The sequence below is a fragment of the Copadichromis virginalis genome, linkage group LG1, assembly GCF_057382275.1.
Source record: "Copadichromis virginalis isolate Kocher_CV1m ecotype Utaka linkage group LG1, C_Virginalis_male_GT1.1, whole genome shotgun sequence".
Lineage (NCBI taxonomy): Eukaryota > Metazoa > Chordata > Actinopteri > Cichliformes > Cichlidae > Copadichromis > Copadichromis virginalis.
This window is the reverse complement of record NC_140618.1, coordinates 19,304,047-19,320,151: the sequence shown is the minus strand read 5'-3', so window position 1 is coordinate 19,320,151 and position 16,105 is coordinate 19,304,047. Positions and strand designations below refer to the sequence as shown.

The 16,105-nt window shown below is 39.9% G+C and overlaps 1 protein-coding gene across 3 annotated transcripts in view; it reads right to left on the bottom strand.

Annotated features, from left to right (window-relative positions):
- The window catches only part of tcf12 (transcription factor 12), an 86,132-nt gene that overhangs the window by 54,551 nt on the left and 15,476 nt on the right, over window positions 1-16,105 (bottom strand). For all 3 annotated transcript variants that reach the window (XM_085453258.1, XM_085453266.1, XM_085453274.1), the window contains exon 5: window positions 7,892-7,994. In XM_085453258.1, the coding sequence (XP_085309384.1) occupies window positions 7,892-7,994 (103 nt within the window). The remainder of the gene's footprint in view (window positions 1-7,891; window positions 7,995-16,105) is intronic.

Sequence of the window (16,105 nt, the reverse complement as noted above, 5' to 3'; positions counted from 1 at the left end):
TATATTTATCATCAGGCTCATCCTTCAGCTCTGATTTTCTCTGTGTTACAGTTTTCTAATATCCTCATATTTTGATAGAAGCCTTCAGTGCTTGACTGAAAATGAAAGTTTTTTTCTGATAGTGTTACGAGCTCTTGCTCTGTGGGTTTATACTGTCATCCTGCTTCTATCGGAGGCGATTTGTAATCTCGGAATTTAATGCTTGTCTTTTTCATCTACACCGATCAGGCACAACATTATGACCACTGACGGGTGATGAGAATAACATCAAGTATCTCTTCATCATGGCACCTGTTAGTAGGTGGGACATTTTCAACATTTTCTCCTCAGAGTTGATGAGCTAGAAGGATGAAATATGTCCAAGCGTAAGGATTTAAGTGACTTTGGCAAGGGCCAAATTATGATGACTAAACGACTGGGTCCTCTACAAAACTGCAGTGGTCACTATCTAAAAGTGATCCAAGGAAGAAATGGTGCTGAACCAGCAATCGAGCATCTGTGGGATGTGCTGGACAAGCAAGTCCGATCCATGGAGGACCCACCACAAACCTTACAGGACTTAAAGGATCTGTGGCTAACATCTTGGTGCAGATACCACAGCCAGCCTGTAGGGGTGTAGTGGACTCCGTGCCTCGACAGGTTGGGGCTGTTTTGGCAGCAGAAGCGGGGACCAACACAATATTCTGCACGTGGTCATAATGTTATGCCGGATCAGTGTATATTTCTATCATGAAGGACCTACCAACTTTACGAAGCCTGGGCAGAAATCTTCATTGTTACCATGTAGAACTTGTATCAGTACTCATGGGATGATCCTGTACTGAACTGCATCTAACAACGAGCTTCCACTGAATAGAACAAAAATAAAGAGCTACCATGAAAGCAACAAGAAGCTGTCAAACAATCATTTTAGAAGTTATAGTCTTCAAAAAAAAATGTTAGCTAGCACTTAAATCCATCACACTAAAAGAAAGCTACTTTCGGCTGCTGCCTTGTTCACAACTGTTACCACAGCAGGTACCTCCCTTCTCTTTGAAGTGGCAGAGGTCATCTACTGATTGGAAGGTGGAAGATGGTTAGATTCCTGGCTGCTTCAGTCTGCATGCTAAAAGTATCTTTGTTGTATCCATCAGCGTGTGAATGTTAGATAGAAAGCACAACAAACAACTATGCATTTTTACAAATATTAAATACAAAAATATGTGAAGTCCTATAAGTTTACAGCAGGATGAAACAAAAGAGGAGAGCAATAACTGCCAGGTCATCATGTAAAAGTCACGTGTGTGCAGACCGGCAAGACGGAGCACGCGGCCTTATGCATGCGGCTTTATGCATGCGTCGATGACAGTATTAAGCTGATTAATTGTCATGCAGGGCTAAAGCCGTATGAGTAATATACATGAAGCACACCAGAGAAACGTGAGTGGAGAAACTACAACTCAGCAGTTGTGATATCACGCCTCGGACACATGGCCGGAGAGAACTGATGCTAAAGCGGTCCACAGATTCACAGCGAGATCCCACATAAAGCCCAGCTCACAATAAACACGGGCATGCCTTTGGCACTTCGTTTTGAAATGAATGCTTCAGTATATGTGGGTGTTGGTGTGTGGAGAGTAAAATCAAAATAAACACATAGAAATCCAGACGATTTTTATTTGACCTTGTTCGTATTGACAAACTTGCAACTACAACTGTGATTCTTTTATGTTTCCCACTCTCCAATCACAGGCCGTGCCTTTAAATCCAAGCCAAGGCCACCCTGAATGGAAAAAAGACCTTAAAGCACAAGAAAGAGAAAGACTGTTGTGAATTAACATAGCTTGTAATTTTAGCCTGAAAAGCATTAAATAAATAAAAGAACAATAGGGAGGCCTGGAGTATTTTTATTATTCCTTTGAAGTCCCTATAATACATTTCCCCTACGTTATTTTTAAACTGACAAATGACAGCTGTGAATAGCTTCAGTTCTGTCCTACTAATTTTGTGACTTTAAAGCTATTTATCTAAAGTTGCCACACTTAATGAAAAACAGCATTAGTCCATTGAGTAAATAACAGCAAAAAGGCAAACACTAAGCAGTGCAGACTCGAAACACAAAGAAAAATAAAGGGGCAGAGTGCAGCTCTTTCAGTTTTAGCTCATCGCCTCTGGTAATTGCCCAGAATTGCTTGAAATCAGCCTCCCCTACTGACTTTCCCATATTGAGCTTACATCACAAGGAAAAAAAAATCTCTGCTGGTAATTAGACGAAACCATTCCTTGTCAGGGCTGTGAACTGTTGGCAATCCATGTGGCTAAACATTTAGAAAGAGCAAATGAGAACCGGCCATCCACTGCAGGGCGAGCAGAAGACCTGAAGTGAAGTGCCACGATGAAAGAAACATAAATGAATAAAGGTGAAGACTCCCTCACACACTCTTCTAAGCTGCTTTTCCTCTGACAAAAAGCTAAAATGCAGCGTCTCTTTACTGTTTACAGACTGAGAATTGTTTTCAATCCAGAGACGATTCTGAAATTAATCGTCGCACTAAGAAATCGATTTAAATCCTATCAGATCACACGATGTGCTATGAATGCTCTGACTAAGTCTGTCCAAGTGTAGCCTGTGTACTTAATACATGTTATGAGTGGCTGAGTCACACAGACTCACATGGCTGAGGCTCTACACATGGATGGCGTGACGGCGAGTAAGAGGATTTTAGCATGAGTGAAGCCCGTAGTCTGCCCTAACTCGAACCCGGCCCCCCCTTTAGGACAGCAGCATCACATGATCATTAGGCACTCAGAGGCTCCCCAGCGCTAAACCAAAATGCCCGTTCTTCAACTTCAATCATTCCCGATTAGGCGGGAAAAAACCCTGTGATTTGGAAAAAAAGTTTGCTAAATTTCTGTTTTAAAATGAATGATAAAAATAACAGAACAAACCACTTCCTGCATCTATATGTTACCCATAATAACTTACAGCCTCACCTCTCTCCTGCCCTGTTAAGAACATGGAACCTATGCCTTCTCGAAATGAAACTTAACGGAAAAAAATATACAGATTACTGAGAGTTACATGATTCTGAAACACTGAAAACACTGATAGATTATGTTGTACAACCCTGCAGTAATAATGAACAGTAATAACAGGAACAGTTATGTATGTGTTGTGGCTTGTAGGAGTAGTTTACAGGTGCAGAGGTCTACTGTGCATTTGCAGTGTGCAGTTTTCTTGTGCAGATTTTTTCTTCCTAATGCAGGAAGTATAAATGTTGCAAAACTGAAAAGAGAATTTGGTTAATAAAATACTTTTAGTTTCTGAATCCCAATATCATCATGCTCTAGAAACTACACATTCAAGCACTTTCTCTAGATTTAATCTTAACCACATGCAAATTCTAATATAAAAATTTCAAACACTGTATATTCATTGTCTGTCTCGCTTATCTTCTGATGCACACAATTACTTTTATTCCCGAGTTTGGTTGGCAGATGTCAGAAACAGTAGCAGCTTATTTCGCACAGGCTGTGGATTTTACAGAAATGTGAGCAGTGTGCACTTTTGCTTACAGTAAAAAAGAAAGTGCTCTATTAGAGCTAAAAAGCACTATATGAGTGCATACGGTTAATTGTAGTGATCTTTAAATAAATACAAATTAAATCTTTAGCTTTTATCCAAGTAGCAGTATGACTTCCCAATTAATGGGCAACAGGAAAGCAGATGGGGGCATAGGACATGAAAGATATTTTAGTTGGTATTTTTGCCAAGGGAAATTTCCAAGCAGCTTTTCTCATACAAGCCTGGTTTAGATCTACTGTGTTGATAAACTAGACTAAACAAGTCCATGTAAACATGGAAATGTCATTAAGAGTTATGGACTGGGAGCTTCCGATTAGGAACAATACACTGACTGAGAGGCAGGAAATATGAAGCGGTCCTCAGGGCCCTAACACACCACAGCTACTGCTGACCAGCTCTGGGTCGTTTTCAGATGTCTGCAGCCATTCACTGGGCACAGTTTGTCTGACGGTACAGCAACGGTTTCACTGACTGAAACTCAAAATGACAAATTAATGGTAGAGGACTTGACTTGAGACAAATTACCTCTTCAGATCCTCTACCAAATTAGTTTCCAAGTTTATTCTCCACGTTTCACATTGGCAATGATTGGTATTCAGATTACAGACTAATCAATGTGATCTTAACCCAACATCATATCTTGAGGATCTGAGTGTATATGCCTATAGTCTGACCACTTTCTCATCATCTCATCGCTGAATTTCAGAAACTTGATGGAAAAATCATCTGCTGTATTCTGCGAGATGTTTCCTGGCTTAAAATAGTTCATTTAACAGCTCAGAAACTGCTGCGAATGCCTTGAAGTTTACAGATCTACAACATATGCTCAGATTCAAGAAACTTCAGCAACACTGGAGTCCCTGTCTGAAGCCCTCATGCAAAAAACAACCCAGTTTCTCCAATGTTTCTCGGGTTTGTTGGGTTTTTCTGTATCTATGAAGCGCCTTGAGGCGACTTTTGTTGTGATTTGGTGCTATATAAATAGTGTTTATATAAAGGAGTTATACAGGAGGAATAAAAAAGAAAAGTCATGTCATGAATATCAGTAGAACAGTACAATTAATCTTGTCCTCAGCTTTACTGTTTTATTTATTTGATATACAGAATACAGTGTATAAATATAATATATATGAATACAAACATTTTACACACACACACACAAAATACACACATATCATTACAAAACATAAATACAAATAAAATAAAACAAACAGTAAAAAAAACAATTAATATTCGACTTCTAAGCTCTGTTAATAAAAGAATACAATATTTGGTGCTAGGGCTGCCACAAGCGATTATTTTGATAGTCGACTGGTCACCGATTTTTTTTGCGATTAGTCGACTAATCAGATCATGCATCCGTTGGACGTAAAATGTACAGCTTAAAACACCAGCATGCATCTGCTCTTATCTATCATTAGCTTACAGCTTTAAATTTTTAAGGTATGCTCCAACTAAAAATAAAGACAAGATGATAGTTTATTAAATTTTAATGAAATTTGCAGATTGTTTCAGTGGAGTTTAATAAACTCAGCCATCTGCACCTTGCTATCTAAAATATAACAGGACACTGGAGTATATTCTCGAGCATCTCACACTTCTGATAATCAGTTGTCTGCTTGACATTTATTCAGCGGTATAAAAACTATAACTTTAATCTCAGCCAAACTGATTTACTCAGGAACAAATAAAATACTGAAAAAAGCCAAACAATAACATTTTTAAGTTATCTAAGTGACTTATATATGTTTAACCTGAGTAGTGAAAGACGGCGGTGGGTTTGAAAACGATTTGCCGGGAGTCCGGTGTTCTCACGGCTCTAGTGAGCCTTGAACCCCGGCTAGCTATCGAGCTAGTGGGTAACAGACGTCTCTGAAAACATCGGAGCGCTTTTGAAAATACGTGGTGTCTTGATAAACTGAGCAGATATTTGAAGTTTACACAGCTACATTCTCACCTGAAAATATGTTAAACGTTTATTTTGTGACCCAGAAAGAATAATAAGAGTAATATTAAAACTAACTAGCTGCCGCCATTGTTGGAAACTGAGCAGGGCCGTGCTATGAATTCTGGGATAGGTTGGGCCATGAAGTATACACCCGACCCATCCTTCAAATCTGGGGAAATGAAGGACGCATTTCTCGGCCGCATTTGTCGGAGTCTTCGAATTTGTACAGGCTTCGTCGTGTTGCTGTAACGTAATCGGCCTACAAATGCGTTCACAGGAGGATGCGCTTACTGAATTCGGACACAGCTACGATACCGGACACTGCTTCTTCTTCTTCAGGGTTTAACGGCAGCTGGCATCCTTGTACATGCAGTGCTGCCATCTTCTGTTTCAGTCCATTATTACACTCTTAAATCCTACTACTTATTCCTGCGTCTTTTGGGATCTTACAAAGCTTCAAACGACGCGTCGACTATTAAATTAGTCATCGACGATTTTGAAAGTCAACGTAATCGTGACTAGTCGACTAATTGTGGCAGCCCTATTTGGTGCACAAATGAGTCTGCTGTGAGGAATGACACCTGTTATTTTAGCTTTAAGTGACAGGTTATCTTTTTCTCCAACTGTCGGTAGTGTTGCTGCATGTAGCAAGAGACTCCCAGCAGTTAACAGACATTTATGAAACTTGGTTAGCTAGCATTACCCAACATTCTGTTCTGTGGCATACAGTTAAAAACAGTTTCTCAAATTATGTTTATTATTATGCTATGATGTCTGCCCTTTTTAAGATGGTTTGTTGCGGGTTTTTAACTATGTTATTTTTTTTGCATCACATGATTAGAACATGAGTAAGAAGGGCACACATTATAATAGAGATCTCATCCAAACACACTCCACAGCACTCCTAATAGCCAAAAATACATTAAATATAAACCTGCACATAAGTCACAGTAGGCATTTTGTCTGTTCACTGGTGTTGTGGTACTTTTACTTTTCTTCAATCCCCCTCAAGTCTCCATTTTAACTGCATCTCAACCATTTAATCTCCAATGTATTATAGTGGCGTAAAAAGCCTAACTTCATGAAAATGATGTCACTGCACAAATATTTACAGCCCCAACCATATATTTCACTACTACATAGTTGTTCTATCCTGTGCATTAATGAGGAATAACCTTTCAGACATGGCTTAATGAGGGTGCTGAAAACTATAAATCTGCGCAGATATTACTTCTGGAAAAACAATTTAATAAGACCACAGTCATCCTGAATTCCCATCCTGAGATAAGCGCAGGCAATTCCAAGTTTACAATCATGTTGCCCAACTCTGACATATCATTGCGACAGATCACATCCATATTCTGAAGCTGGTGAGCACAATTACACACACACAGTGGCAATGGGTGGGGAAGCAGTCATGTGATCAATTGCAGGAAAGATAATAATTTGTTTCATTCAGTAGCGCCCTAACCGCTGTGCTTGGAAACCAGTCTCCAGGGCCATTACATAATGGGCTAAGCTGTAGTTAGCCATAAAACTGTCGAGTGGTTACACATCACAACGATGCCAGGCCAAAGAGCTGCACACAGCTTTTAACCGCTACAATAGCAGAGCATATTGTAAGCCAGTAACACTATGTCTTTTAAAAAGTGATGACAGAGAATTAAAACTCAAAGTACGATGTGTTTGGGGAAAGTGCGTCCACCTGCTTGTGATTAAATTGATGCTAATAATAGGAATGCAGAGTAAGTCACAAAAAAAAAACTTGGAGAATAAAAGCCAAGAAACACTACAGTAAAGGTCCAGAAATCTAACTAACTAGTAAAATGAAAGCCAAACAAATGCAAATAAATAAATATATATCTTTTGTATGAGCAAACCAGATTGAGCTAAAGGAAACGCAGCACCTGAAAAATCCAAAGGCAAGCACAGCAACAATCCCAAATGAACACAACTGTATGATCTACTTTCAGTTTAAAAGCTTGTTTCTGTTTCACAGTGGGGTCTTTGATACAACAGTCTGTTTAACCCTACACCCAAACAATACATAACTGTGCTGCTGCTGGAAGCTGCTGAGGGCGGTTTTGATGTCTAGGACACAGCTTCTTATGACGGAAACCTATACTGATGGTGTGACTCCTAGCCTGGGGGAGGGTCATCTCAGGAGGAGGAAGAGGGAGATGTGGAAAGGGGAGGGGGATTAAAGAGAGGAAATAAAGACATGAGGGGCGAGAAGAAAATTGTCCTGTAGCCTGCAAGCCTTTCAGTCCTGCTGCCTCCAGTAAATGATGTGCCTTAATCTCAATCAGTTTTTTTTAGGATGTCTTTCCACCACCAAAGGGCATATGAGGGTGAGTTGAAAGGAGTCACTTACTTACCCATTATGTTTGAGTTCATAAAAGGTGTTGGGGACAATCCTTCATGGGACACTAATCGACTGTCACTCAAATGATCGCTGTAATGAGGGCTGTCTGCGAAGCCCTGAGGGAAGAGATCAGAATATTAAGCACATTAGTAGGCAACTTTGATAATTGTGTGCTATAGCGTACTCCTAATTAGCAAGGCGAGAACACAATTGATGCCAATAAAATCTGCAAGAGAAGCCCAAAAATTTGAAGAGAAAGATGGTTCACATTAATAACACTGGTTCATACTTAAACCCCCAGTATCTGCCATAAAAAATACAAGAACTCTATAGATGTTTTAGTAACCTCTCATAACAAGCTGCTATGTGCATTGCATTTTGTGATCTACTGGAAATTACCATAGTAAGGAAGGCTACACGAAATCGGTCAAGAAGAGGATGTTTTAGTAGCTAGCAGAAAACTACTAGCTAAGTGGTAGTGAAACTGTAAAAAGTATCAAGTAAATTGGAAAAGTAGAACTTCTGAAGTAAAAACTGTATTACCTCTCAACAAATAGTTGGCATCCTCCATGTAAACTACATGCACCATTCAAATGCTACTGACCAAAGCAATCACAACAAGGCCTTTGGTCCAGCATCGCGTACTTCTTTACGACCAGTCTCACTTAACGACAAGTCTGGCACACATTTTTCCACTAGCAACCAGTGACAACCAAAAGGTCCCTGTAAGACTGAGGCCTTACTGGTCCTGGGCCATCAGGCTGTTATATTAACCCAAGAGATTTTATCATGTTTTACCATTATTTTATGTACAGGGTGGGCCATTTATATGGATACACCGTACTAACATGGGAATGGTTGGTGATATTAAAGTCCTGTTTGTGGCACATTAGTATATGTGAGGGGGCAAACTCCTCAAGATGGGTGGTGACCATGGTGGCCATTTAGAAGTCGGCCATCTTGGATACAACTTTTGTTTTTTCAATAGGAAGAGGGCCATGTAACACATCAAACTTATTGGTAATGTCACAAGAAAAACAATGGTGTGCTTGGTTTCAACATACCTTTATTCTTTCATGAGTTATTTACAAGTTTCTCTTTGTTCACAGCCATTGACATGTCAAAGAGGTTAACACGTGAGAAGCGGATCGAAAGTGTGTTGATATCTGGTGAACGCAGTAACCGGGTCATTGCAGCAGATTTCAATGCAAAACACCCTACGAGACCACCCATCTCTCATGCTACAGTTAGCAAACTGCTTGCTAAGTTTCATGAAACTGGTTCAGTGTTGGATTTGCCAAAATGTGGACACAAGAAAACTGTCACTAATGAAGAAACATCAGTGGCTGTCCTAGCTTCATTCAGCAAGAGCCCACAGCGTAGCACTCGCCGCATGTCACTGGAGAGTGGCATTAGTCGAACATCCCTTCGGCGGATATTAGCTACTCACAAATGGCACCCTTACAAACTCCAGCTACTGCAGCATCTCAACGAGGATGACCCAGATCGGTGCACAGAATTTGCAGAATGGGCAAAAAATTTGAACAGGACCCTCAGTTCACGCAGAAGATTTTCTTCAGTGATGAGGCAAACTTTTATGTGAATGGTGAAGTTAACAAACAAAACCACAGCTATTGGTCTGACACTAACCCACATTGGATGGATCCCTCCAAGACTGCTGGAACAACAAAAGTGATGGTTTGGTGTGGTATATGGGCTACAACGATAGTGGGTCCATTCTTCATCAATGGAAACCTCAAGGCCACTGGATATTTAAAATTGCTACATGATGATGAGTTTCCCTCTTTGCGCACTCAAGCTGCACGTTCCCTGAGTTTTTCCAGCAAGATGGTGCACTACCACATTATGGGTGCAAGGTCCGAGCTAGATGAACAGTTTCCTGGAAAGTGGATTGGTCATCGTGGGCCAGTTGAATGGCCCCCAAGGTCTCCCGATCTGACCCCCTTAGACTTTTATCTTTGGGGTCATCTGAAGGCAATTGTCTATGGTGTGAAGATACGAGATGTGCAGCACCTAAAACTACGGATACTGGATGCCTGTGCTAGCATTTCTCCTGCAGTGTTGCTATCAGTGTGTGAAGAGTGGGAGAAGAGGGTTGCATTGACAATCCAACACAATGGGCAGCACATTGAACACATTTTATAAGTGGTCAGAAACTTGTAAATAACTCATGAAAGAATAAAGTTACGTTGAAACCAAGCACACTACTGTTTTTCTTGTGACATTACCAATAAGTTTGATGTGTCACATGGCCCTCTTTCTATTGAAAAAACAAAAGCTGTATCCAAGATGGCCGACTTCTAAATGGCCACCATGGTCACCACCCATCTTGAGGAGTTTGCCCCCTCACATATACTAATGTGCCACAAACAGGACTTTGATATCACCAACCATTCCCATGTTATTATGGTGTATTCATATAAATGGCCCACCCTGTACAATAAAATATATCATGCAAACGGAATTCAAAACCAAACTCTTTAACCCTCTAACACCAAGTGTGTCATATATGATACATACTTTTTTTCCCCTCGCCTAAAAATAAGAAAACATAAGAATTTGCACAATAAATTTTTAAGCAATAAATTGCACATAAATGTCAGATATAGCAAAAATTATACAAATGAAAATTCATACATGGAACTTCATATTTCCTCTCTTGTCTTTTTATTTGATTCAAGTTTCAATAAATACTCCAGTGTTGTTGGGGGGGGGGGGGGGGGCAATTATTTCTTAGTTCAGGCTTTACATGGTTAAAACAGGTCTCCAAATTCCACAAACAGGCCACCGACTTTCTCAGTATAAGAATTCTGTGCTGTCATCTTAAACCCAACAACTCTTTACCTTAAATGTATCTATAGTTCTATAAAATCAAAACGTATAAATCCAGTTTCTTAAAGTATTCTGTCTTATTCAGTCGTTTTGTGCAAGTCATAAAAGGTCTGTATACCATTTCATGCTTGCAGATGGTGTTGTTTAACAGAAGAGGAAGAAACACAGAGATGCAATCCTCCACCATTTCCAGGTACCTGCAGCTTAAAAAAATTGCCTTTTTTTCTCCTGCAGCTTAACAGTGCCTTTTCATGACAGTTATCAGCTTCAGGAGCTCAGGTCTAAATATCGGTCACAGTATGGTTTTTGAAAACTTGGGGTCCCATGTAATAAAAGATGCTTCGTTACAGTGCTAATCCCAAGTCCTGTGAAAATCCTCCTGTGCTCCAGTAAAATACATCTTCCCAAACTACATTAACTCCCACCAGAGGGACCGAGCAGCAGTGGGCTTGCATTTGTATGGAGCTATTTTCACCAACTCATACCCATTGCATTCAACATACAGTTTAAAAAAAAAAAAAAAGTAAATCTTATTATCCATCTTTTCTTATGAGTGGATGGAGTAATTTCAAAGGCAGTGGAGTGTTGTGCTGTGTCGAGGGAATCCTCAGAGATTCCCTATTGTGCTCCTGCCAGGCCGCGCTCACTGTTAATCACACCATGAACCGACTCAATAACAACAACAGCCCCGTGAGAAGCTCTAGCACACATACACAGACTTACACATACGGAAAGCATTCCTCCCCATATACAAGTAAAAAGCATCAACCTGACCACTCTCTGCAAGGTTGCTGACCAAACTATGAAATACTGAGCTATGGTCAGCAGACAGTGAAAACAATGGTTAAACAACAAAAATAGATTCTAATCATAAACATAAACATAAACATAAAACCATATGAAAAGCTCTACTTTTTTCTTCCTTTTTAAAATTTGTGCAAATATCAAGAAGAAGAAAAAATGTGTGGTTTCACAGAGACTTATAGGTTGAACTATTTCTTGGCTGGGAACACACCAACTTTCAACAGTCTCTGCTTGTTGCCTGGCAAAAACTGCTCATGGCCAGAAAACAATCTGACAAAAGTTGATATCAGACCAAATTGTCAGCTCGTTAAAACTGTTTTCATCCTCAGTCTTACTGCATCTACTCCAAACAGTTTCCAGGGGAGAGGGGATTTGGTTTTCCCTCGTCGATCACTAGAGACCAATATATCTGCCTGAATCTAACATGAGGTTAAGTCACTATGCCAACATACTAGTTTAGCCAGGACTTTAAAAGTGTGGCAAAGAAAAAAACAGTTCAGTAGCCATGCCTCATGGGTGAAGAAAATAAGTGAGCACTGGCAATTTAAAATTTCACTTCACGAGCACTTAGCTTGGCAACAAGTAGCAAATTGTACTTCCACTAATGGCCATTTGAGGCTGGCTTCAAAAGCGAGCTATTCCCCACAGACTCTCTGGCTAAAATGCCAAACTTCAGCTATGAAACAAACACGTTTAGAGCCTGATACAAACAAATAAGTTTTAAGGTTTTAAGGATAGATTCCCCCCTTCGTAACAACTGCAACAAATCCATTTGGATTTTATGAAGAAGTGAAGTTAATGAAGACATTATGATGTCCAATATTTGGAATCACTGAGCTGGACCTCTCACTAACGCCTGCCTTGTTGGCGTCTTTTTAATTTAATTAAAAAGATAATAGATAATAAGGCCAGCTGTGAAACACAGCATAAGCAAGAAGTTTATGCTCGAGTTTTGCTGAATGAAATTCTAGTTTGTTTTTGTTTGTAAGTTATATGAATGCAAGGTGCACCCATAAACAACTCCAGGAGGGGCCAGTGGATGATGACAGGACTACATCCATATTTTATATACATTCTATGACTGACAGTAGTGTTAATCCTGCCCATGATGCTGACTGGGAATTTGTTGCTTACTTTTCCACTGAAAACTTGCAGTTTTATGTCCAACCACCTAAGGAATGAGTCTCATGGAGCAGATGGATTTAAAGGTCTGAAGCCAAGCCAAACCTGACACAAAATCTAATGTAAAATTTCAATTTTTTTGTTGTTAAAATTCACAACATTTTACTAAACTTTAGAGCAATATCCCCCTGTTTTCACCCTTAAAGGTGAAAAGATATCTTTAACATACAGTGTTGTACAAACCTTTGCATTCAACTCCATACAGTGTATATATGTATATACATTTAAAAATATTCATGTATGTATGTATGTATGTAGGTAGGTAGGTAGGTAGGTAGGTAGAGAGAGAGTTATATATTTATATATATTTGACTCTACACAGGAAAGTTAAGCAAAATATCAAACTGAAAAGCACTTCCTTTCAGTTTTATAATTGCAAAGCAGGAAGAGACCATCAGGGTCAGTCAGCAGTGCAGGAAAAAGAAGTAGGAGGGTAACGGTCAATCCAAGCTTAGTGCATGTTTCTACATTCATCTGCGTGTTCACACTGGGACTGTTAGATCATCAATCAAAGGTCCCTCATCATTCCCAAACACTGGTGGCCTACATCCATCCAAGACACTAACACACGCTGTCATTGTGCCACAGGGCCACGTTAGCACTGGTGGCTAAATAACTGTCAGATCACTGTGGCAGCGTACAGGCCGGAGCCCATGCCTCATTCCCCAGTCGCTCGCCACAGCGTTTAAAGAGTCATCTCTTCCACACTCTGTGTTGCATCCCAGGTGAACATGTGGCTGCATGTGGCAGCTTGGGAAGTAATGATATGGTCATGATGGATGCGTGTGGGGTCGAGTATCAAGTTGGGGCAAGGCACTAGGGAAGTGGGGGTTGTTGTGTAGTGGCGGTGGGCACAGCCCTGCCTGTCAGACCGCCAGCCTACAGCCACAGCTGCCCAGGATACATCGATGGCTGGGAGCCAAGGTCAGCACGCCAGGGCTCGGGACTGTTCACAGTCGACTGGTCACACACTCGTAGCAGCAGCTCAAACAAGCTCAGGGACAACACTGAATTCCCTTTGTAACACACTGAAAGATGAAGCACTCAGATTTTTTTCCACGAGCCTTGGACAGCTACAATGAACAGAGAAAAACTGGGAAATCTTAGAAAGTAAGTCTTGTTTTTAATTTAGTTATTTGATACTAATTTAATAAGTTCTATAAATTACACTGAATCAAATCTCCAAAGTTTCACCTGAGATAAGAACAATCCAAGAGTCTGTTCTACTGTTCTGTCTCTGCCTAAAAAAATTCAGGAAAAAGGGGAAAACAGCAAGATTTCTGCAGCTCAATTTAAAAATCTCATCTTCTGTAAAGATGCAGAAACATATAAATGATGGTTTAATTGCAAATAGATTTTTAAAAGTTTATCTTAGTGGAACAGCTTCTATAAATTGCCTATGCAAATGTCAGGCTCTTGCTGGGATAGGTGATTCAGCAAATGGAACTCAGTAAACAGATGTATTTGAATTATATTATCCAGAAATCTCAGTCTTTACACAATATCTTTCACTAGATGGTTTGTAAATGCAAAGTTGGCAATCACAGAAATCCGAGTTACTCTAACTTTTACTGGCACCACCTGATTTTAATATCGGCCTGTTTTGGTTATGGTCTGTCCTGAGTGCTCAGGTTCAAGAAAAGACATTGACAAGTTAGTAATTCCCATCATCACAACAATACTCCCTTACTAATGCTTATAATTAATGATTACAATTAGGTTAAATTAGCCAAGATTATTCACTTTGTCTGTCTCTTGTGTGCAAATTTATATTAAGTTAAAAAACAAGGCTAGAAAATTGGTTACAGGAAACGTAAGACAGATTAGTTCTAAATGGAAAAATGGATCTGAAACAAACAAATTAAATGTTCCATTTATGAAAATAACAATGTTAATATTTAGCCTGTCTACAAATTTGCATCATACATCATATCCATTTCCACTGCAGGTGCCTCATTATTTTAAAGCTTTCATTTAGGTAAATTTAAGCAAAACACTATGCTAATCAATCATTATTTAGCTGTTATCGATTACAAAGCACATGAACACTATGGCTTCTTCAGTGAGTTCAGTACTGCCACACACAGTCATTTATTTAGTAGTGCTGGGGTTATTACTTCAGCCATGCTGTGTTCAGACTTTGGTTGCTGTGGTTTCCTTTGCCTGCCTGGCCAAGAACAGTGTTATGGTTTACCTACTAACAGCCCACCATTACTGAGACTCCTGTAGTGACGTCTGGTAAGGGCTTGTGGTCAGGGCTGCTGTTTAAAATGTAAATTAAAGCAGTGTTCTCATAGCTATGCCGTGCAACAAGCACATATATCATGACATGAGGAGATTTTGCTGTGATATTAATATTTAGTGCAGTTATGCCTCAAAGTGGACCGTTATGCTCATGTGTGCCCCTATATTTTTATTCTTTCATTCTACTACAGTAGCTTTCCATGATTTCAAGTTTAAAATATTCCCTATTTTACCTTATAATTTTTCTTTGCTGCACCTGTTTAGTTCATTCACTGTCTGAAACAAGCTTTTTTAGTTCAACACTCTTTAAGCCAACATTGTGCTGCACCTTGTTAACATTAAGTTTCAATAGCAGCCTTTGGTGCCTGAGATGACCATGATATGGTTCAGTCATTCAACAGTAAAAACCTACAGCAACCTCCTTGTGACAGGAAAAATCAGTTGGCTGCCCTGTGACCGCACTGAATGCTTACTGCACATGCAACACCCTTAACCTCAGGGTGACCACTTTTGATCACAAAGTGATTGCACAATACGTAGCAAAGTGTCTCCAAAAAGTCATGGTCTGACTTGGACTGCACGCAATCACTCACAGATGAGTGGCGCTTTATAAGTAACCACTGTCTAATTTATAAACATAGATGGACTGCCAGCACACTGTAATCAATCTTAGTCAGTCTGTGCCAGTGAGCTTAAGTCATCTGCAATGAATCTCTTTGCAGTGGGGACCCAACTCAACTGGTTGAAAGGTTATGTTCTCTATTCTATATGAGGTTCTAACAGGACCAGAAGTGGTTAATAATTGAATCTCTTTTTAATGTGAATTTCTGGGAATATAGACAGCAGGCATCAGTCTTGTCGTGTCTTGATGTACCAAAATCAATGAAAGACAGCAACAGACACCTCTCTTTACTCACCATTTCTTTATATAGCACTCTGCATTTAATCATTAGTTAGTGTTGATCATTTCCCTAAATCCCTCGTTTTGCACAGTGTTGATGGGAGCCATATCTTTGGTCAGGTGATAAGTGATAGCCTCCGTAATTTCTTTGTGCCTGCGGGAGTTCGACGGGTATAGGGAAGCGCTGCATAAGGTTCCCGTTATTGGTGTTTGGGTGGTTGACCGGGACGGATTTTCTCCTGT